Consider the following 25,806-nt stretch of genomic DNA (forward strand, 5'->3'; position numbering starts at 1 on the left):
TCTAAAAACTTGTGATAATATAGTGAGTCTAAAATAATGTTTAAAGATAAAAAAAATATATTTACAGGTACATCTCTTATTAAGAAAGCATAAATTAATTATTGAATACACTCAATATTCTAATTTCTAATAAAAATAGTTTTTTCGATTGGTCAGACAACAAATGTCACTTTGTCTGTTATTTCAAACTTATTACACCAGGCAGTCATACTGCTACAACGCATATAAGTACCGTACTTAGGCCGATAATCAAAATTTTATTGGGTGATAACCATGGAATCAATAAAGACCATGCATGTGTGACACAATACATGGAAGCGATTAGAATTGTGACATGACGCACAAGTATCTGCACCACACTTTCCGCAAACAATTGCGTAGCGTCCTAGTTTCGTCCCTGACAATGACGAAATGTACGAACTAAATCCAATCTTACTTACTATATTTGATGCTTGAGCTATGAAAAAAGGTTTTCTGACGTTTCCGACTGTATTGTGTTTTTGCGGTAGTGACAAAGTTGTTAATCGAAATATGAGCAGTTCTAATTTTTTCCAATACCTTTTTTGCGTTTGCCTCGTTCTAAAAAGTACACTTCCGTTACACTGTCGTGAATATCGATTAAAAGTAAATACTTGGTTCCCTTGAAGCACACGTCTGAAGCAGAAACGAAAATAATTTAATAACAATGAAGCTAGAATAAGAACGGGGAAATGATATCAAAGAAGGGGTTAAACTACGCCAAGAGCAGCGGTTCAAACGATTATCGTCGGCTTTGCGCTGCACGTATCGCGTCGAAAACTACGCCGGTCCGCACAAAAGCTTTCAACGGATTTTGATTAGTCATAGAGACAATTTAAACGAGGCAAAGCAGATAGAAATCTAAATTTGAAACAGTAGCGGCTGTCCGGAGTACCATCGGCCGAAATTCGATTTTAATAAATTGAAACAAGTTCCAGATTCATTATGACTAGGCGTTAAATTAAACTGAGGTATAATTTATTTTCGACCTAAACAAATATTCATTTCTACGGGGCACGACAGACCAAATAACCAAACATATTTAGTTCTACCAATACGAAATCAGAAATAAATTAAATTTAATTTGAAATATTAATCTGAAAATTCATTTCATATTAAACTAACTCACTTCTAAAAGTTGTCTAAATTGTATGTATGTTTAAATTTAATTGCTCAAACATTCAAAAAAACTTTCCAAAATCAATCTAGATAGGGTGAAAGACGCCATAAGCAATTAAGGTTGGACCAAGGTTTCAATTGGGCTAACGCACGGTCATTTTTTACACGTATTATGGAAGTGAGGTCATTAACCATCTGGATAATTGCTACCCCACCAATACCTATGTTTTCAGAAAACATTCCGGGTAAAATATAAATATAATGTCAGTTTTAGATGAAGGAATTTGCATATCAACACCTACTACGGCTGCAAGAGGAATTTACATTATGAAACGATTTTATTACATTTCAGATTCGTAGTTGGAGGCATTATTGATAGTCTTCATCACTAGTGGACGAGTATCAAGACGTATTTTATGCCTTATGGGTGCTAGCTAGAGAATATCGAAATGACGCCCTCTAATGGTCAACCCTGGTGTTAGTATGCAAATTCATTTAGCCAAAATTGACCTTATACTAATATAAATCTATCCTCAAAATCTAATTAAAAAATATTGATAGGATCGCAGTTATCTAGATGGTTAAAGATCAAACAACCTTGATATATGTAATATAACTACAATTACTTCTGACGACTTACTCTTTGAGCAAAACCAGTTAATTCTAGACTAGTCCATATATTAAAGTGCGTTCGCAAAACACTTCCAACAAAGTATTTTTCAATTTTTTTACAAGACAGGATTGAGATTTTTTGTTTAATTGTTATTTGATCGTACCTTGTACACCTATTCTATTAGTTCAAATGATGCGTCACGGCGTATAAATCATCAACAAGAGCGACCTTTTGTGTGACTTGAAGAGAATTACCACATAAAATGCCTTTCGTGACTCAGGCGATTCTTTTGCTACTAATTTTGACCCAAAAAAACTGTTACGCGTGTTTTTTTACCACAGGCCCGGAATCTGATTTTCGGTCATAACGAATTTGCGTGTGACATGTCCTCAAAATCGTTTATAATGAATGGTATAGAACTGAAGATAGGCTCTTTTGACACTTTGTTCCGGACTTTATGTACACCAATGGGAAGCGTGAAATTCAACATAACTTACTTTAAGAACTATTTTTTTCTACGATACCATTCCTTTGTCATAGGAAAATAAAAGAAGCATCTTCATCACTTTTGTAACCTTACTGAACTTCCATTGTTTCATGCCTTAGAAGATTAAAGAAGAAAACGCATCTACAGTTGAACTTTGCTCGCATCACAAAGCTGCAAGTTACATTATTTATTTGTTATCATTAAATATAAAACAGGCAACTATTGAAAAAAAAATAAATGATTGTAAATCATTAAATTAAATTTACTTTTAGAAAAAGATGCAATGGCATTTAATAGCGTATTTAACGTTAAATTATTTGAATTTAATTTAATCTCTATATCTACACTTTGTTAACGGAAATGTGTGTAATCCGTCATTGTATACGATTCCTAGGAAATGTATGTAATTCCTAAATCGCTCGGAAATGTGTAAAATATATTAGACACATTTCGTAAATAACATTCGGAAATTTATTACATTGAAGATGTCAATGGGTACTGGAGGTACCGATCAGGCGAATTATTGTATTCACAAATAACTCTGATTCTCAGTTTACTAACGTGTTTTATCCATTTTCTTCACAGAAAGCATTAGTTTTATACATTTCCTAGTACAATATCGGAATTTCATACAATTCCTAGGAAATGTATATATTTCGTAGAATATGTGTGTATTAAAAAATCTTTGAAACAATATTGTATAGATTTTCTGAATAGTCTCGGAATTGTATATATTTCTTAGGAGATGTATACAATTCCTAGTTTTCATACATTTCCGGTAGCATATATTCGTAGTGATTAACAAAGGAAGACTAAAACAGACGATATAAGCTTCGATCTTGCTTTTGAACACTTGTTCTTGTTCTACTACCTCTTTGGTCTCGAATTTATAAATTTTCTAGTATCGCTTACAAGCATCTAGATTTCAGACTACTGGATTTCAGTTCAACCGTATTTTGAGAATTATAATCAAATAGCCGATGCAAATTTGGACAGATAGGTACCGTTGTCGTTGATGTATATGACTTACACATACATTAATCATGGCGAACCCCATGCCATAATCCAACCTAAGCCCTTGGTGCATACTGCATAGCACTTATCCCTGATGCTTTACGTTTCTCACCACAACTTAACGTAAAGCCTTACTGCAAAGCTTTTCGTCCTTGCTCGTATAAACTTCAAATGTGCCAATCAAAGAAACTTACAAATATAGCCAACATTTTCTACCTAAAATTATTAAGCTACAAATACTATAAGCATATTATTATCAACTTAACATTTTCAATCAACATGCAAAACAATTTTATTGTTTTTCATTGCAACTTTAAACACAGTAGCGTTAATTCTCACAACAGGTAATTTCGTCCGCGCGGCGCACGTTTAACCACAGTTACTACAGCCAATCTATCATCCAACATTGACATTTAAACACGTCTAATGCGTCAACGTTCGTGATTTTTAATTAAAAATTTTTATTACGAGAACATCCTAGATATCAAAAATCTTTTAATTAATCGTTTTGATAGTCAGCTAATGCTAGGAAGACCTATCATCAGAGAAGATAACTCCACCGATTTCCATTTCTGATTTCCTACGTTAGAACCATAGAGATTAGCACATTATTAAATTATCATATCTGACTTTTTCAGAGAGATTATAATATTACCCTCACATCAGTTCTTTTTAAACTCCACAAGTTAATTTTATAATATACTGTAAGGTCCATAATCGATGTCAATCAAATTTAAATGAAATGCAGAAACGGAAAACGAATTTCGCACGATGCAGTTGGTACGTACATCACTTGAAGAAATTTACATATTTCAACAAATCGTTCACTCGACTGGAAACGAACTTCGAATCAGCAGTTTTCGAGAGGACGTCGTCAGCCTCCTGTTTCCACACAGCAGTCAAATACTGAATGAAATCGCACTGATCGTGAATAATCTTCATCGTTGCGAAATGTAGTGACAGTTGAGTCAATCGAATGCAAACTCGCTTTTAATAGACTGCTCTTCTTACTTGACAGCACCAATAAAAAGATCTTCAATTTTAAATTACAACTTGAACTCTGCTGACAGAACACATTACTCGCTGAAATAATTCGTGCACGTTGAAAGACACAAGACGATAAGTATTTTCGATGTACGATTCAAAAAAATTCATGGAAAAAACGTAACGAGTTTTCGCCATTTTTATTATTCATTTATTACTTTGGTAACATGTCGATGAATAAATCGTAAAGAATGTTTTTGAAAGATAGACATTCCTGCAGAAAAGTATTCGATTCATCATCATCATAAGGTCGTCAGTCCTAAGACTGGTTGAACACGCACCTCCACTCTTTCCTATCCTGAGCTAATCTTCGCCTTTTTCCTAAAACTAGAACAACCCATATCCTTAACTATTTGCGAACAGTAATTCTAATCTAGATCTACCTCTCCCTACCCCTCCTAACTTCCGTTTCTGCCTCCAATATATCTCTGACCAGACCTTCATGCCTGAAAAGGTGTCCTATCAACCTATCTCGCCTATTTCTTATTGACTTCCATAGAGTTTTTTCTTCTCCTATTTTTTCTAATACCTCTTCATTTTTAATCTTCTCTATCCACGATATCATCATCATTCGCCTGTAACACCACATTTCGAACGCTTCTAACCTTTTCTTTTCCGCCGCGTCCACTGTTCATGTTTCGCACCCATACAGCGCCGCGTTCCAAACATACACCTTTAACAACCTTTTTCGACTTTCTAAATTAACCGTTTTCGAGCATAGAAGTGACTTCTTTTTATTGAAGGCGACTCGACCCTACGTTATCCTCTGCTTTATATCCCTACTACTCCTTCCGTCCTGACCTACCTGACTTCCTAGATACCTAAAATCAGTCACTTCTTGTAATTTTTCGTCTCCTATCTTTATATTCGCTCTTTCCTTACTTTTTCTTCTTTCGATTACTGACTCGCAAAAGCTATTGTAGTTAGAGATGTTGGAAGTTAAAAATATCGCGTAGAGAAATAGTTAGAAATTAGGAGGCATTGAAAAGAGTAAGAGATCAGAAAATGTAATAGAGCCTAATAAGAAATATGGTGGTAATGCCGCTTTTGAAGGGCTAGTTAGGCATGATAGAAATAGAAACAGGAGTTAATAGGGGCAAAGGTAAATCTAAACACTTAGATTGGATTACTGTTCACAAAGATTGGCTCATTGATTGATGATGATTATGATAATGATGCTACATACTTCGTAATACCAACCTAAACATTTCAACAAAGAGTAATTTTGAACTTTTGTAAATAGAAGTTGTGTATAGGAATTTAAGTTGCAAATGTGTCCTTCACACTTTTTTCTGGTGATTTTCATTTTTTATTTCGATTAACATGATTATTATAGTAGTTCTCAATGGGTACGTGTTTATTGTTAAATGTTCCGCACCATCTACCGCCGGGCAGAGATCTTATCACCATGTTAATACCAACGTAAGGGATACGAATGTTTCCATAAACGTTCCATAAATGGATCTTTAGACAGTAATGTGAACGGGAGACAATGTGTGAAACTGTTTAATTTGAATTTCAATCCAATTACGGCTATTATTGCTACATTAACAAGCAGAACTGGAACGAGACTGTTCACTGTCTACGTCTAGATAAGAATCGAGTCAAAGCTCAAAGTGCTAATAAGGTTCCAAATCCAATTAAGCAGACTAACTTGCCGCTGTGCTCTAAATTAGTTGCTGTTTCTAGCCTAATCTCTCTGCTGCTTGCTATTACCTCTAAGATACAACGTTAGCACAATGGTTTAAGCTCTGGTGTCTGACTTCACAGGTTAACATTAAATTTCCACCCCTCGTCATTCTCCCAACTGTTACATGTACAAAGTAATAATAGGAATTCTTATAGGTGACCCCAGCCATTTTATTCATTTTTACAAGAAACTTTTCGTAGTTTGTTTGGGTCACTTTGTTATAGAAGGTTTTGAGGAGGACTTAGAAAACGAATAATTAAAACTAGATAACAACAACATATATTTACAACTTGTAACAAAAAGAGAAGAGAAGAGACTTGTTCTGTTGAAGGTGTAAGATGAACTGATTGTATTTTATGAAAAATGAAAAACTGTTCTACAAGGAAGGAATAGAGAGGGTAGTAGATACGAGTAGGGAAGTATTAAAATATGGAAACTTTAAGATAAGAAATACCAAGAAATTGATAGCCAGTCAACCACCGAAGAAACCGATTGTAAAAATGTAATTAGAAAGGAATGAAAGGTACAGACGTCATGCGGTTAGTACACGAAAGATGAAATGTTACAGGGATTATGGGAAAGTACAGTAATAGAGTTATTTAAATAGATAAGAAAGATACAATAGATTATTTACAAAAGGAAGGAATTTTTATAGACCCTAATCGAAAACAGAAAAGAAATATTTTATAAAGGTATTCACAATATGTACATGAAAAGAAACAATTTTCAAACATGTGGTGGATATCGCCACAAACTATTGCGTTACTCCAATAGTCGTCCGTCATATGTCTGTCTTGAAGACCAAAACTTTTTGACAAGTTACGTTCGAAACAACTTCCTATTTCGTATTTCGTGACAAATTTATCGAAACTGAAACGGCGTTGCTAATTTAATTGATTATTAGTTAAAGAATGCGTCTGGTCACATTTAAATTACCGAGTTAGGCTTGACTTGGTAATCCGTAAATTGAAGAATTGCATGTCGGGCGGCGGGCAGTTACATTTAATGCATTTATAATTAAGGCCAGATTGGCTAAAATCTGTTTGCATTTCTGTAAAGGCCACTTTGATATATCATTCGTAGACGTAGGAGAAATTTGAAATTCAGCAGTGCGTTCCAAGACTGATTAGCATTTTTATTGCAGGTTACGGGAAGAAAGGGTGGACCCCGACAGGCCTTTGCCCCTTGATCAAAAAAGCAGGGAACTCAATTCACGAAGCGGTAAGTTGAATACTTTTTCGATATATATATTTCCTTTAAAAAAAATGTGACTTATTAATAACTTAATAACTATCGAGTTGTTCGGAAAGTCATTTCGTTTTTTCCCGACAGAGGATTTAATTGTATTCTTTAGCACCCAACTTCACATTTAAGCCGTATAATTTTTATATGCTTTGAGAGCTCATATAGCAAGGCTTGTGTGTGAAAAATTCCAATTAATTCTACGCNGAATTTCAAAAAATACCATGAATAAGTTACCATGGATTTAATTCAAGTAATTAATTAGCTAACATATAGAAATTCAGATGTCAAGTTTACCTTATATTTTGCTGTACTTAATAAATTGTAAGATATCATGGACCATACCAAGGATCTCCCACAATCCTTATGGAAAATCTTTGAACATTGACATCCCATAGTTTACATTAATTTACTTTTTAATTACACACCAAAGAGAGCATTATTTGTAGACTGATTTTTCGTATCATTTAATGCGAGACATGAATAGAAACTATTTCGTTATGAATGCATTTGACTATAAAATCCCTCATTTATTCTACGTATCTCTCACACTGTTTGTAACATAGGATGCAACTGAAGTATTTTAACTGTTTAAAAACTTTTTACAAAAGAATGCTGAAACAGCAAAGTTGTTAAATACAACACTCGTAATGAAAATAACTAAACGCTGTATCACACAAACATGTTTGTTTTAATTGAGTTATTCGGAATATGCCTAACTGGACGTACAGAGTTCATTACATAACGCAGTTAATTTGCAAGTTTCTAGTCCTCTTTCGGCTTAATTAATTACCACTAATCCGACCGTTTGAAAGCCGAAAGAGGCAAAAATGGTCGGTCCAGTCAGGAGCATAAATTAAGAGGGTTCGCACTGACCGATAGCCAGTGTCTACAAGAATCTTTGCCCCGATTTATTTCGAGATTTAGCTTCGCATTCGTTTCGATTTCTGCCTATATGCGCGTTTAATTGTATTCCCCCGCGTGATTTATTCCAGTCCCGATTGAATCCTGACAGACCGTATTTGTTTCCATCCAATTAAAACTGTCTGTTTTGTACAATACGATATACAAAATAACATTAGCTACTAAAAAAGTAACAAGATTTATTTCTAAAAGAGAGAAAAACGGAATGGACTTGAAATAAAATCTAATTTTACCGTAGTATGTTCGGTGTCAGTTTAGATACGGTCTACCTATGACGTGTGATCTACCTGTTCCCACCTGTATTTTAATATGCTGTCTACCTGCATGTAAATTTTATTTCACTTCGTTCGTGTTGTCCTTTTTGTAGCAACTTTCGATTAAAGATCGATTAAATAAAGGTGAAAAGATCGAAATGCGAGTGCTGTCGTAGTCATGTCCCTGATAAGGAAACCAGCGCATATTAAAGCATATACATGTCGGTATAGTATATAATATTTCTGTTGAATGTATCACATTGCTTATAAATATTGTGTTCAATTTATTTAGACAGGTGCTGGGTGTCAATAGAATCCAGTAGCAACAAATTAATTAAAATAAATATGAAGATTGGCTTTGTTTTTCAATATCGTTGAAGAAATTTGGAATAACAATATTGGATAACAAAATTTGAAACTTTTTGTTGCCGAGTTTCGAAGCTGACTTTATCTAGGTTATTATGAAATCGTCTTCTATTTCACCAGCACCGTACTTCAATCTGTAAGATAAAATAAGTCGGAAGTAGTAATGTAACCACAACAAGACATGATTTGAGTTTGCACCGAAACAATTCACTTAAGAAATTGACGTGTGTATGTATATTCACCACGTTTGTGTTGTGTACTTGCGCCTAAATCTCGAAAGTGAAGTTTCTTTTTGTAATAAAAAGATGTGAGCTAAATTACGTGACAAATGTTAAGTAATTTAAAACAATTACTGCGTGCTACATAATTTCCTGATGTATATGTATATATTTAATTAAAGAAAGTTGCTGCTAGAGGAAATAAAACACAACGAAACCGACTAGGTACGCTTTTGTGAAATGTTAGACGACAAAGTGTTTCTAAAATAAATAGCAAGCTTTAGAGGGTGTTAATTAGATGCGATAGGGAGTCGCATGACGAGTAAAGCAGTATGGTTTAGGGACAAAAAACATTTCAAACAAAATCAGACAAAGTTGCAATACGAAGCTGGGCGTGAATTGCCAATGAATAGAGAAGTTGGGATAACAACTAAGCAGCTACATCGATGAAAAATGTAAATAGTGATGGTTGTGGAACGACTAATAAATCAAATAAACATCAACATCTTATTACTACGCTACTATACATAATAATCTTTAGACACCAATTGTAATAGCAATTAATTAAATAGCAACATTGTTCATCGTTGATAGAATGTAGTAGGTACTATTTAAAGTAGGTACACTTTGACATGGTACTAAGAATACAAAAGAAACAAAAAATTGACGTTATGAAAACTTTAATAAGTAAATTAATATCTATTGGATAGGTAATAGTAATTTTATTATTAAAGTTTCAGACCGCCATTGCGTTACCTTTCTTATGGGTGGTTCGTCAATAGCCCTATCCTTCCAATAATAAAAAGTAATTACAAGACCAGTAAATAAACACATGCATACATACGTAGACTAAAAAAGATGTTGAAGTCGCGCAAAATCGTCCGGCATTTGGCGTACTTCGTTTGCAGCGATCATGCACGGTCGTGCAAGTCATTAGTAATCTACACTGCCGTTTAATACACGCACTGTTTTATACAACCCCATAAAAACAACTCAAACTGATTTAGATAAGGATTACACACCGGCCAGGATACAGGATCCGTACGTCCGATTCAGCGTCTTGAAAAATGTTCGTATAGAAACTCACGCATTGGACAATGCAATAACACTTTGTACTGACCTATGACACTGACACATTGACCTACTGTTAATGACTTCGACTGTCTACAAACGTAATTCAAGTCTACAGTAACAAAGAACTATTGTAGGCCGACTGTGAACATAAACTTCGTCATTCACCCTCTAATCTAACAAATAAACAATATATGAGCACAAAAAGGAAAAGAAATACTACATGTATTCTACTAAATAGCAGTTGATTGAATGCGGCGTTACAATGTCGTATTTCCCTGCGTGAGTCTACCAGGGCCGGACTGGTACATGCCTGTAATTTTTATTTTACGAAATCGGTGGACTTTCAAACCATCAAACATTTATTTCTTAATTTTCTTTTTTTTATATTGTCCTACCACCTTCTGAAAGCTTGCTACTTATTTCAGAAGCATCCTGTATAATTCGAAGGAAGTACCTGAGACTATATACATACCTATATAGTGAATTTCAAAAAATACCATGAATAAGTTACCATGGATTTAATTCAAGTAATTAATTAGCTAACATATAGAAATTCAGATGTCAAGTTTACCTTATATTTTGCTGTACTTAATAAATTGTAAGATATCATGGACCATACCAAGGATCTCCCACAATCCTTATGGAAAATCTTTGAACATTGACATCCCATAGTTTACATTAATTTACTTTTTAATTACACACCAAAGAGAGCATTATTTGTAGACTGATTTTTCGTATCATTTAATGCGAGACATGAATAGAAACTATTTCGTTATGAATGCATTTGACTATAAAATCCCTCATTTATTCTACGTATCTCTCACACTGTTTGTAACATAGGATGCAACTGAAGTATTTTAACTGTTTAAAAACTTTTTACAAAAGAATGCTGAAACAGCAAAGTTGTTAAATACAACACTCGTAATGAAAATAACTAAACGCTGTATCACACAAACATGTTTGTTTTAATTGAGTTATTCGGAATATGCCTAACTGGACGTACAGAGTTCATTACATAACGCAGTTAATTTGCAAGTTTCTAGTCCTCTTTCGGCTTAATTAATTACCACTAATCCGACCGTTTGAAAGCCGAAAGAGGCAAAAATGGTCGGTCCAGTCAGGAGCATAAATTAAGAGGGTTCGCACTGACCGATAGCCAGTGTCTACAAGAATCTTTGCCCCGATTTATTTCGAGATTTAGCTTCGCATTCGTTTCGATTTCTGCCTATATGCGCGTTTAATTGTATTCCCCCGCGTGATTTATTCCAGTCCCGATTGAATCCTGACAGACCGTATTTGTTTCCATCCAATTAAAACTGTCTGTTTTGTACAATACGATATACAAAATAACATTAGCTACTAAAAAAGTAACAAGATTTATTTCTAAAAGAGAGAAAAACGGAATGGACTTGAAATAAAATCTAATTTTACCGTAGTATGTTCGGTGTCAGTTTAGATACGGTCTACCTATGACGTGTGATCTACCTGTTCCCACCTGTATTTTAATATGCTGTCTACCTGCATGTAAATTTTATTTCACTTCGTTCGTGTTGTCCTTTTTGTAGCAACTTTCGATTAAAGATCGATTAAATAAAGGTGAAAAGATCGAAATGCGAGTGCTGTCGTAGTCATGTCCCTGATAAGGAAACCAGCGCATATTAAAGCATATACATGTCGGTATAGTATATAATATTTCTGTTGAATGTATCACATTGCTTATAAATATTGTGTTCAATTTATTTAGACAGGTGCTGGGTGTCAATAGAATCCAGTAGCAACAAATTAATTAAAATAAATATGAAGATTGGAAAAACTTTGGCGGTTGTTGTAGAACAAACAGAATAGCTCAAAACCCCAACGCCAAAACACGACACTGTAGTTGTCCGAAGCACTTTTCGGTAACAAAGTTACCTTCTTCAGGGACTGAAAGTGCTTCGGACAACTACAGTGTCGTGTTTTGGCGTTGGGGTTTTGAGCTATTCTGTTTGTTCTAATTAAAATAAATTTACTTCGTTTGCCTTTACTTAAGTTTCCAATTTGTCTACAAAAGTAGCTCATACATTGTTTCTAGTTGTGTCGATTAAACTCTTCCGTGTTCGGTTAATCACATTGTCTTCATTGTTTTCTGCTTCGATTTTCTTTCAATTCCTGACATTTTACGCTATTTCTTGCTTCACGGACCAGAATAGCTAATTTAGTTTTTGTCTGAATTGTGGCAGTGTTCAGAGCCACTTGCTTCCTTCTTATGCTCACTGCGTGTCATTATAACTATGAACCGAACTGATCTTGAAAGTTCATTATTTTTCCCGTTGAAAAACTTAATGTAATATCATCTTCGTTAGAACAGTTTTAATAAAACGTAGAACTATTCAATCATACTGGATACATTATTAAATACATACTTATTAATGTTTTTGTGCGCACTAACAAAAAATTAAATTATGTATTACTTATAGTCAAAGGTCGATATACTTTATTAAGGCGTTCCGCAGAATAATCACTGGTTAATACCAGGTTTGACTAACGCTGTTATTATAGGTTAGGTAAAATTTCAAATCAAGGCATCCTAAACTTACCATTTTCGTTTTCATCTTACATAGGTACCTCTTAAAGATTAAATTATATGGTACATAATAATTATATTACAATATAAGTATTAAGTGAAAAAATTTACTTTCAGAGTCACCGAATCCAAGTCCAGTTTTAAATTTATCGAAAAATGCTAGTGGAGGGAGCGCAGGTTCTTTGGGAGATGGGGACCATTCGGGAAGCGAAGCTGAAGGTGCTGATACGGCCCCGTCTCCCAGATCTCCTACACATTCTGCACCGGATGATGATGACGATGATAACATATCCGATCCAGAGGACGACGACGAAAAAGATCAGGGTATGTCCCGACCACTTTTTATAAATTAATTTTTAAGTTCTTAAGAAAACATTGCTACATATTTCTTCTATTTTGTAAATTGTCTATTTTTTTCCAAATTCGAACTTCTTAATATACCTACACCTACGTACATTTAAGGAATTAATTATTTAAATATGTTACATACAAAACTTATAGAAACCCCCACTCTAGTTATTAATTAGAATAGTAAACCCTGTACAACTAGTATAAAAAGGGAATAGCCCAACGAGTAGTCAGTTAGTCAAGTTTTAACGAATAAAGAAAGTATAACGAAGTAATTTCCGTCTTTGATTACTTAAATAAGTGTTATATTGTTAATTACGTGCTTACTAGCTCGGTCTACGAAGTACCTTCGGTAGCTTACATAAGTGTGGACCTAATAATAATAATATAATAACGATAAATAATTTCGATAAATCTACGAGTTCATCTTTTAAGATTGAATCTAGAACTAAATCCTGTTACGTGTGTGTAAGTGGTAAACAACCCCTTTAAGAAAAAAACCAAGTTTTTATTCCACCACGTAACAAAATTAGAGACGAGGATGGGATACAACTGATTCAACGGATACAAATGATAAGGACACCCAGAAGACTACTCCATCATCCTCGACGAGCTGCAAACCTCTCTGGAAATACCCCAGGCAATAAGGACTCACGAGACCTCGCTACGAGANATGTTCGGCTTGTACAGTTATGCCACCCTAATATATACATAATTAAAAAAAAAGCTGTTTGGATTTTAAAAAAATATACTCGAATTATTAAATAAATAACTCCTAAATTAAAATTCTTTCAATTTTATCAAAATTCTCGCAATACTGCAACCAAGCCAGTTCGAGGCGTTATTTTCTCATGAAGTTAAAGCGACATCGCAGCGGAGTGAAACAATTTCATTTCATTGAAAATCGAGCATGTATTTAAGAATTAATTATTAACAATTATTAAGAAACACAGTTTATTATGCCTACATCAATATACATAGATACAAATCAAAAAAATTTGTATTAAAAAAAAAAAAGAAACAATATGTTGAAGTTTCGGCCGCGTGTGCAACAAGAAACGAAGTGATCATGCGAAGAGATCATCTTTACGTGAAATATGGCTCATATAAAAATTCTTGCGAGCCGTTCATCCTAAGAACAAGACTCAACTGATCGTCTGTTATAACTTTGTCGGTAACAAAAACATGAACCGCAGAACACGCATCCGAGTCCGCGATGTGATTTATTGTCAGCTATTGCGTACCGGTATCGCAGAGACATGGCTTGCAACACGGGTCCACGCTGTGGCCCAACTGTAAATTTCAACGTTTTCATGTTAAGTCGGTGTTCGTTTGCACTTTGCAAAAAATTACGTACCATCATCACCATCGACATTGTTTCATTAAGGAATTCCAACAAGGACAATGTTTTTATTGTATAATTATTGAAATTACTTTAAAAGTTATACTTAATACCTACAGAAAGCAACTGAAGGAATTTAAATTAAATTTTAAATTTTAATTTTAATAATCCTTGATAGTATAAAGAATTTATTGTTGAAGGACTATCAAGGATTCTTTCAAATTCTCGCATTATCTTATAACTAATGTGAAAAAGTAGGAAAAGTTTCCATTTCAAAGCGTTTTGTGTTATTGTGTGGGCTCATTTTTACCCTGATTACTAATGCAATATATTTTAAAAAAGGAATTTGACCGCAAAATTTCACCCCTGAAAGCTTATTTTCGTGAATGAATAGCATTCTTTCCAATTCCCACAAGACGTAATTAGCGCTCAGGAATCAGTTTCCAGCCATCCGAAGTAATCTGAGAGATTCATTCATTATCTTAATGCTCGATTTTTTTCTCTGTCGATCTCCATGTGCCTCTATGTTTGACCTCTGCGCGTTTTCACGTCGTTATTAATGATGCGCATGACTCGACCGGAACCTTTGCAGCATATTTCCTCACAATCGTTGGTTTCAAATTCAATTTCGAGCCGAAACGATGCGAAAGCCAAAAAGAAAAACTATTCGCTATTAAATCGAACTTTAAACAATTTATCTGCCGATTTTTGAATGCAAAAACAAATTGATGGGAATACTAAAAGATAAAACTCAATTATGCATTATTTGAGATTATAGAGGGCGCTTTTAACGCTGTTCGCACCCCAAGAGTGTTCCACAGGCCGAGCAATAATTATGAAGCTATAAATTCAGTGGTGTCGAATATAATAACAATATATGAAGGATAACATTCCTTGTAATTTTTGTATTAAGTTGTGAATGCAGGTCATTATTTCATAGAGATATAAAAATAGAGTGTGTTTTTTCCATTTAACCATCTATCCTATGTATGCCAGTAGTGATATAGAATGGTACCCTCCTTCACTCAATAGAGTGCCTCTAGCGATTCTCTCACGTTGGCAGCCTTTTCCTACGCTCTCTCTGCATTGCCTATTAAAAATTGCACGCCACTGATATCCTGTAACTCATTGACCAATGAGAATAACCATTCCTTTCTCAGTTGTATTAATAATTTTTATTACCTTTGTGGTACGTTAAAAATAATGCGCTGCTACTTCAAAAATTGTTTCATTATTAGTCATTTGACGTAATAAACGTTAAAAATAATTACCTCGCATTAAAAGTAAGATCAATTCAGTGTTACATAAAATGCACGACCGTGGTACAATTAAAATAAACCATCAACTTCATTTAATTTAATTTCTTCTCAAAGTCCGCTCTCCTTTTCTTTTGTCGATCGAAAATTAAAAAGGTTTATATTAAGTTGAACTATTCCGACAAACTACCCTCCTGTCGTCGGCTGAAAGACAAAGGCTTTTCAACGCAGTTATTAATTATTTTGTGGAGAAGGTAACCTTTGATCCGAATATTAGGCGCCAAAGAAATACAATATATTTGTTCCTATTAGTTTGTGGCAAGTTTAATTTCGGACGATGAGCTGTGATAAATAATTCTTAATATTTATATATACATAAGGGAGTAAAAAATTGAATATCCCTCCGCTATTTAAAAATGAGTTATTTAATAATATCGTTGGTTTGTGTGAAATAAGTATTATACACTTTTTTTAATGGTAAAGGTATTTCATCTAGGTAGAAGATGAGATATAATTTGACTACAAATCTATTATGTTAATCAAAATTTATCTGAAATTATTTATGATAAAGTCTGCATAATTCTATTTAGTTTTTAGTAACCCTTATGTATAGTTTAAAAAGTTGTATATATGTTAGGCCCGAAGACCGAAAACGCTCAGTGGCCGGAAAAAACGGCCACATCGCGTTCTGGCTGCCTTCGAACGCACAGAACGCGTTTTGGCTGTTTTTAAACGCTCGCAACGCGTTCTGGTAACTGTTAAACAGCCGGAACGCGTTTTGTCAATTGTTGAACGCTCACAACGCGTTCTTAATGTTCGACTTGTATTATTTGCCGCTTTCTACCTGCGTACAATGAGATTTATATTGTACTTATAAAACAAATGAATTTCAATCCATTTTTCAGTTTTTAGGAAACAATTCAATTATTGACAACTATAATTGGATACCAAAGATGGGTTCGGTTTTTCTCGCCGAATCATTTCAACAATATTAAATTTCTTATAATTGTTTTTCAGTTCTAGGAAGAAAGATACACTGAACACTTATATTGTCGAGCATATGATATATGAATCAATGAATGAAAAAGCGAAAAGTTATTCATTAAATAAATGAATTTCGATTTATTTTCTACACATTTAACTTATTGTGGAGTACAACACAAACTTAAATTCATGCCTTTTTTACTTTATTAGAAACGATTTAATTTTTGACAACCACAATTAAATACAGACGAGGGGTTTTTTCGAACTTTCAAGTACTTTACATAGGTACATTACTTATTTTTACAAGAACTGTTTGAATGACATTTCGAATTACATAGTACATTTAAATTGCGACACTTGCATTTTTGTCAGCGTTCAACAATTGTTAAACAGTTACCAGAACGCGTTGCGAGCGTTTAGAAACTGCCAAAACGTGTTCTGTGCGTTCGAAGGCAGCTAGAACGCGATGTGGCCGTTTCTTGCGGTCACTGAGCGTTTTCGGTCTTCGTGCCTAACATATATATTGATTTTGGTTTTTGGTAAAATCTATATAAATCATTTTGGTTTTTGGTAAAATCTAAATAAATCACCGTTGTTATTGTATCACTATAATCCGTTAGGCAGAAGCTGAGATACAATTTAATATCCAAATCTGCACTAAACGACCAACTAATTTAACAAGTGTTATTAAATTGCACACTTTGAACTTAAATACGAAAGGGAACATTTAGGCAAACAAAGAAATTTTATAATGCAACCAATGTCTCAGTGGGAGGCCCATGGTACCTTCGGAAACCCTAGTTCGGAATCATCCGAGTAATCAAATACGTCCTCTCTTTTCGACCGGTTTACTTTTTCTTGCTATCGCAACATGTGCTCGACTAAGCAAAATATGTGCGCCGTTTAAAAGTCGAATTAGCAATATATGTACCGTAAACGTCTCGAGACCATACATATATACAACGATCGATTCATTCAGTTGCAATTTTCGATTTTCGTTTGATACCCGTCAACGTAACATCGAAAAGCAATTTGTGGGGTATCGAAACACAAAGAGTGGCATGCTGGTGCATTTTTGTTTTATTAAAACAACTGAAAGATCAAATATCGCCTGCTCGGATATAATGTGACAAAATGTTTGAAAAAATTAAATAATTGTTGGGATTTATAGGTAGGTTTGACCACTCATACTATTCATCATCATCATCATCTTAAGGTCATCAGTCCTAAGACTGGTTGGACATGCACCTCCACTCTTTCCTATCCTGAGCTAAACTTCGCATTTTCCTAAAACTAGAACAGCCCACATCCTTAACTATTTGCGAACAGTAATCTAATCTAGGTCTACCTCTACCCCTCCTAACTCCTGTTTCTGCCTCTAATATGTCTCTGACTAGACCTTCATGCCTGAGAAGGTGTCCTACCAACCTAACTAATAATAATGTAATAATAATTATCCAATATGTAATTGTTTTTGTTCATGGTCATGGAACTTAAGACAGAAATTAGTATTCGTGTAAGAGAAGTGCTAATTATAATTGTTGTTTTCCGTATGCACTACCAATGTGGGTCAATCGACCTGTATGAAACAGACAAAAGTGACGAGAATTGTTTAATAGATTTTACTGCCCTTGCGCTTGGTGAAGAGACGCAGTAAAAACCCAGAGAATACGGTGACGAAATTCGGGTCGCCACATAAAAAATAGTTACCACAAAAATCTACATACCATACATACTAATGTTTTACATTATAAACCAAAATACACTCGTTTAAATTCGAAGTTTCAAAAATTTAAAAACCACATCGAAACAAATACACCACTAACGATCAAATCTGTAATACCTCATTCACCTTACCCAAGCAGCCTGATATAGAGATCTAGATCTCAAGATTAGTTCAACATTGGGTACGTCACCAGGTCTACTTACCCTAGCCCGAGTGTTTCTGTGACTTACCTGAGGTAGGATATGCTGGGGCAGTACGTAGTAATAATATTTCACTAGCGCATAACAAAATATGTAAAATATTAATATAAACTAATGTCAAAATATCATTAGAATTTTATTTTCCATTATGCTACCCCCTCTGATGTTTCTTTATTTGTTGATAATACTCGCACTTTACCGAGTGTTTTCTTTTTTATATCAAACTATTATTTTTTGACATATTTCAGGCATACTCCTTCAAAAATTACATACAGGCAGTTCTACTGCTATACTTTTATGATTTGTTAAAGAAGATGCTACTATTTTGCTTTTATTTTGTTGCAGATTTAGACGAAGGTGATTTGCCCCTACCGGCAGCTCCGGTTAGCGATCCCCAGCAAACAGCCCTGAATTATTCTACCCTGGCAAGTGCGGTTGCGTCAGCGAACGGCCCAGGACCGGATTCGACGATTTCGTCCACCGAGTCATTGCTGCGCAACATTCAGGGACTGCTCAAGGTGGCTGCGGAGAACGCTAGGCAACAGGAGAGACAAATCAACTATGAGAAAGGTACAAATAGCAACATGGTATATCTCTTGTCGTTGGCCCAATATTATATGTATTTGGCCGCCACACAGAAGTGTTGAGAAATTGTTTAAATAACGAACGTGTACTTATGGTAGCTTTATTCCGATAAAATTCCCATTAAATCGAACCAAAGAAGTGTTCAAAACAGACAAAATATGTACGTACTATAAAATCAACGTAATCGAATATATCCTAACTTAACCGTATTACATAAAATATCAATCAGTCTTATCTGGCTTACTTCAACTTGATCGCGAGAAGATATTTTAGTGGATAAATTACAAATACAGTTTCAGTACAATAAAATAACTAAGTAGATTAACAATATATTGAATAACACTCTATTTAACAAATCCTTTGTACAATAAATCTGTACAGAATATGTTGTTTTGTTTGAAATTTGTTTGGTCGATTTTATGGGCGTTTGTCGTCATCTGTACAATTTGTAAAAATACCTTAAAAGACTTATTACAATCAACTAGCGCAAGTAACTTACTTCACTATTAAAGCGAGAAAGCTGTTTAACTGAACTGAGTAGCACACGTAAGGAATAAAAGCTTTAAATTAACAATCCGATCTGTCAAAAATACGGTTGTTATTATCGTGTCACACATCTCCGAAATGTTTTTCTTGGAAGTTTTACATATAATTTTAATTTTCTATGGAATGTTTCTATATAGATTATTAGCAGAATCGGAACCGTATCTATACATATGTATAAATAAGCACCATTATAAATAGCTATTTATAAACACAACTCGGTGAAAATTTAATTTAAATTCTTGTTAGCTAACACAGGTGAAACTGATGCTGCGTTTTTCGCGATTTGTTTCGATTTCATTTACGTTTCATTGAAAAATTGAATAAATACAATAGATACATATTAAATTAATATCGTTCAAAAATAATATTTATTTCACGTTTACTATAAAAGCATCTGTAAATACTGTATATATTGCAAAGGACTTCTTAAGTAATTTGTTTATGATAGTTAATACTGTAATCATCGTTTAAAATTATAATTCACGCTTTAAACTTTACTTTTCAAGACACATATCAAACAATAAAAAAAAGTATAGGTACATAATAAACCGTAGTTTTTATTTGAAGGAATTTTAATATCATTTGAATTAATAGCTCCAAAAATTTTATATTTTCTCGGAAATATAATGAATTCAATTTTATAATTGCTGAACAACATGTAAAATCATTATCACCTCCGCGTCTTCAGAGCTTGATAAAGTAATGGATCACTCAACAATAAATGAATTCTTATTCATTTATTTAAAAAATAATGTGACCACCCAGCATGAGAAACGTGAAAAAATATGAGATGTAAATAAAAAGAAAAAGCTTCAACAAAATGGACTGTATACATATAACTTAGGAAAATGTAAGGCGCAAGTGTTTTATAAACAATAATACTAATAATAATAATTGCTAGTTGAGTAAAAGGCAAAAACGCTGCTAGGAAAAAAGGTACTGTAGAATGATTATCCCGGTGTTGACAGTGATGGAATTTAGCTTTTTGAAACGCTGGTTGCTAAATAAAACAATTATTATTATCATACCTACTATTGTTTTTGTAATGTTAGATTCTGTGCCATCGCACCCAGCGTTTTAGACTAGATGTTTATAATTTTTACAATAGATTAGTTCATCTGCACGTATTTATAAATCGGGTGAAAATTTTGATATATTCTGAGCGACCGTTCGAAACGACTTATTAAGAGGAATATAGCAAAATTTTCTTCAACCAAAAATAATTTTAAGTAGAATGAAATTCATATTATTTACTATTAGATGTAGCATTAATTTGTGTGATGTACATGTTAATGTTTCAAAATTAAAATAAAAAGAACTTATATAAAAAAATACTTCGTGTTTTATTTTAATACAAGTACAATTTAATTGGTCATCTCTTACGATTAGTGAATTGTTAGTGAAATTGGCTGACTAGAGTTTCAATATCTAAGGTAGGTAAAGTATTAACTTTTTTTTAAAAACTTGCGTCACTTCTTATATAACAAGCTCATTCCGATGCCAACTTACAAAACTAAATTCCACCACTTGTCACATTTTAGTAAAGTAAAAACATTAGTCGCAGTTGGTAATACTTTTGAGCATTTTCGCACTTAATTGTTTTCCTTTAGATTTTATCTAACTTCTACGTAAAGCATTTCCACGGTGTAGTCTACAGCTTAAAAAATTACGATGTTTAAGCCCTTTGTGGAAGTATTTCTAATATTTATTACAAAACGTGTTCGCTGTTTCGCTTGGTTTAATCTCTAGGTGCACCTGGTGCTTCAGAATATTCGTTAGCAACTGCAGTATTTGTATCATTCTGGTTTTACATGCCTGGGAACTATCTTATCTTTGTTGTAAATAATTAATTTAAATTTAAAGTATACATAAGTACTACATTCTTTTTGTGTCTAATTTTCTAAAAGTACAATTTTATCGATTTTAAACAGACACAGAAAATAAATAAAAGTAAAACAAAAATCCTGGTATGCAAGAGAAGAAAGGGTAAGGAAATAGTAAATATAAAGATAGGAGACGAAAAATTAGAAGAACTGGGTGATTTTCGGTTATCTAGGAAGTCAGATAACTCAGGATGAAAGGTGGAGTAGAGATATAAAACAGAAAATAGTGCAGAGTAGAGTCGCCTTTAACGAAAAGAAGTCACTTCTATGCTCGCGAACAATTAAGAAATTCGAAAAAAGGGCGACGGAAAAGGAAAGATTAGATGCGTTAGAAATGTGATGTTACAGGCGAATGATGAGGATACCGTGGATAGAGAAGGTTAGAAATTAAGAGATATTAGAAAGATTGGGAAAACAAAGGGCTCTATGGAAGTCAATGAGAAATAGCCGAGATATGTTAGTAGAACACCTTCTCAAGCATGAAGGGCTAGAGACAACGGAAGCAGAAATAGGAGTTAAGAGATAAAAGGTTCGAATTTTTAAGTGGAACGATTACCATCATAAATTTTCACTGCGCTACTCTATCATGTTATGGAAACTTCCCCTGCGGGCGCCCGTGGTCACAGGACTTCATTGGTAGTATGTGTAATTCAGAATACAATAACATACTAAAAATTAAAAAAGTGCTTTGTCGTGAATGTGTGTCTTTAAGAAAGAACTATTTCTTACTACAAAATCGTTAAAAATAATCAGAAAATCTCATGCTAACAGTTATTAATAGGTAATTGCTTGTAAGTAAGTTTACATTTGAAAAAGAATTATTCATAATACACAGCACCTTACCTACCAAGAGAATTTTTCAAATAATTTAAGTTTACTACTATCTCACCTAGCAGGTACTGCATTAAATCTCAAGTAGACACAAATCATAGTCAGATTTTAACGTTTTATTGTGAGAGATTATTGTTTAATGAATTGTTTGCCAGAACTTGGAACCTTGAGATTTACATACTCTTAAAAGTATCAGCTTGAATACGGAAAAAATAAAAGAGCATGTTGCATTGTTCTGCCAGTGGCGTGCGTACCTGTATATTAACAAACCGACATATAAAGAGAGTTCAAAGAAAAAAGAAAAACAAAGTAGCAGAAAGAAAAGTGAATTCTCCTACCGATTTCGATTCCGATAAAACTAAGTGACATTCCGTGTAATTTAAAATGGCCGTATTGTCGTTTACAATGGGCGAATTTGCACGCTCAGATCGTGGACAGTCCGGATCGCTAAAAGGGCGGCTCGTGTGTGGCAGCTCGACGCGCTCTTATTAAGTTATATTATTCGTACGAAACGAACGAAACCCGCGAGATACAATCGCGTTGCCTTTATCTGCGGATATCGCGCATCTCGGACTGCGTTAAGACCCGATTATTGGTGCCTGAATTCGCTCTCGGGTCTTTTAACTTATTAAAACTACCGTCGAATGCGCGACAGCCTATCTAAACGACTTTATAATGGTTCACATTACCTCGTTCGAGATCGAGATAGCGCGCTTTCGACGGTTATTTAACTTCCAACTAATTATTTTCAAGTCTGCTTTTTTACAATTATACATTCGGCCAATTGGTTGTGATAATGCCCGGTTTTACAGCCGATCGAGAACGTTATTGGGATATAAATTGTTTCGTAAATGGGCGATTTTTATTCAAATGTGCTGATTTTATTTATAATCCCGTTCCGATGCGATATACATAGATCCGTATAGAATATGGATTATAAAGACATCATAAGAATTCAATATAAAATCAGGACAAGTAACCTTGAATTTAATATACTTTACTTGTAGTATCTTCCATATCTACTTTCTTAACAGTCTTTCCATATTTTAGTCCAATACAAAATTTGGTAAAATCTAATTTGGATAAAAGGTCGAAATGTTTACTAACATGTATGTTACGTTAACATATGAAGCGTATCGATAACCAATAAATACGATTAAAATTTATATAATAAATGTAATTTAAATAGTTTGAACTCATAACTATATATACTCATTAATAAAGCAGGTAATATATATCAAATATTCACAAGAATATTGTTTTAATGTTATTTTTTTCTCATAATGGCAACAGTTAATTTTTTATATATGATAGCCCAAATAATGTAATTTTGGATGAGGCTATTCACCGGTACCGTACCGGTGATTAAGAAGCTATTCACCGGTACTGCACCGGGAGCTAAGAAGTTATTCGCCTGTACCTAAACGTTGCATGTTTTTGAATATATGATTGCCCAAATAATATATTTTTGAATGAGGCGATTCACCGGTACCGTACCGGTGACTAAGAAGCTATTCACCGTTACTGCACCGGTAGCTAAGAGTTATTCGCCGGTACCCAAACGTTGCATGTTTTTGAATATATGATTACCCATATGATATATTTATGGATGAGGCTATTCACCGGTACCGTACCGGTGAATAGACATATCGGCTTCTTTTAATGCAGTGGTTTTCACTACTTTGATCATTAATAAAATAAATATATTTTGCAAATCTATGATGAATCTGGCGGGCCAGAAAAATGTTCAACACGGTCCGCGGGTGGACCAGCCTTGAGCTACATACAATTCGCAATCCTATCGAACCTTTGGGAATGACCAAAAATATAAATACGTAATTTGTCCTAATGAATGCTTTAAGGTTTCTTGGTTCTATATGAAAAATCAGATTTTATTTGCTATAACCAATTTATTAATCTCTTAAAACGTTTTCCTACAATTTCTCTTCTTTTACCTACTTGGTGCTCGTATGTAGGTTTATCTGAGAAAATTTGCTAATAGGATTTGTTAATGAGCACATGTAATTATTTGTTTAACATACACATTTTACTTTCTCGTTTCGTTGACTTCCATCTCCATAAATTTCAACAATTTTTAATCATATTTGCATTCTGCAGCATTCGCATACTAAACGTCAACTGTGACATTAAAGTCAGATATCTGTAAATGTTAATAGATTTAGTGCGCATATAAAGTAAGGGTCATTATATAGAAGGCGAGTTTACCTCCAGAGCCACGTTAATCTACATAAAATTAGTTAATTTTATCGTAACCGTTCAGCCTCGTTGGCCTTCTTGTTATTTCTTTATAAATGCGAACATTCGTTTACGTTTTTTTTGTGTGAGCTTTTACAGTTGTTTAGTACGAAGGTGTACTTACTGGGCTACAGTTAATAAATGAGACTGGGAGGTGAGGCAAGGGGGAGGAGGGAGGCGCGAGACAGGGTGAGGAGTAGCCACTTGTAGTTTTACTGCCTATAATCTATAAATTTGGATCTGGAAGTAATAAGCCATAAACGTTATAAATGCTCTAAAATACCGGGGACTGTCGCCATATTTTTAAATGCCGGGATATTAAATAAGAAATGTTAATGCCGAATGCCCCGTTCGCGAAAGATTGCTAATAGCGACTAACTCGTAGCAATAAACTTTTAATGGCGACCGCCGTTTACTTTGTGTTTGCCGTGCCTACAAAAATGCGCACATATGATGTACTGAAAGATGCTAAATTGCCTATATCAACAAAAATTGTAAAAGCACCAGCGTCACAGATTAATAAACCAAATTACAACAAACCGGCCAACAATGTTGCGTATCCTGCTGTAAGTGTGCTTTTAATTATGTGAATATCGGCAGTTAGGTCTGTTTAATGATACACTTTATTTAGGCATACCATGACTAAAAGCGTCAAGTAATGCTATATAGGTACTGAAGAAATTTACATCCTCTCAGAATTATTAATATAGAACATAGAACTAAATTCTCATTATGATTTTCAATGTAATTAAATTTTTTATTTTTGTCCAAATTCAGTGAAAGACTAGCCAGTGAAAGCTAAAACGTTACGATTAGTTAAACTTAATGTATTAAACATGTATTTATTTGCTCTTTAAAGTATAAGCGTATAATATAAGAAAATATGTTGATGAACTCCGAATGCTCATCATCACAAGGTCGTCAGTCCCGAGATTTGTTAGATACACATCTCTACTTCTACCTATCCTGAGCCAATCTTTGCATTTCCCGAAAACTAGAACATCCCACACCTCTAACTAATTGCGAACAGAAAATCTAATCAGTCTTCCTGTATTCCCTCCCTTTACTCCCTTTTGTCATAACGACGTTTTGAGATCATAGGAATGCTGTAAATCCTATCAAAATCAGTCGATCTGTATTTTACAAACTTCTGCCGAAATATTGGAAAAAAGTAATTTGAAACAATTATTGAATTTTTTAAGAGATCAGTTACTTGCAAATCC

At 34.0% G+C, this 25,806-nt stretch overlaps 1 protein-coding gene across 3 annotated transcripts in view; it reads left to right on the plus strand.

The window, feature by feature from the left end:
* Positions 1 to 25,806, plus strand: part of LOC108737983 (dachshund homolog 1) — a 348,890-nt gene that overhangs the window by 207,602 nt on the left and 115,482 nt on the right. For all 3 annotated transcript variants that reach the window (XM_025974266.1, XM_025974268.1, XM_025974267.1), the window contains exons 5-7: positions 7,130 to 7,206; positions 12,744 to 12,950; positions 18,828 to 19,052. In XM_025974266.1, the coding sequence (XP_025830051.1) occupies positions 7,130 to 7,206; positions 12,744 to 12,950; positions 18,828 to 19,052 (509 nt within the window). The remainder of the gene's footprint in view (positions 1 to 7,129; positions 7,207 to 12,743; positions 12,951 to 18,827; positions 19,053 to 25,806) is intronic.

The sequence above is a fragment of the Agrilus planipennis genome, unplaced genomic scaffold (genome assembly GCF_000699045.2).
Source record: "Agrilus planipennis isolate EAB-ADULT unplaced genomic scaffold, Apla_2.0 scaffold109, whole genome shotgun sequence".
In the NCBI taxonomy this organism is placed as follows: domain Eukaryota; kingdom Metazoa; phylum Arthropoda; class Insecta; order Coleoptera; family Buprestidae; genus Agrilus; species Agrilus planipennis.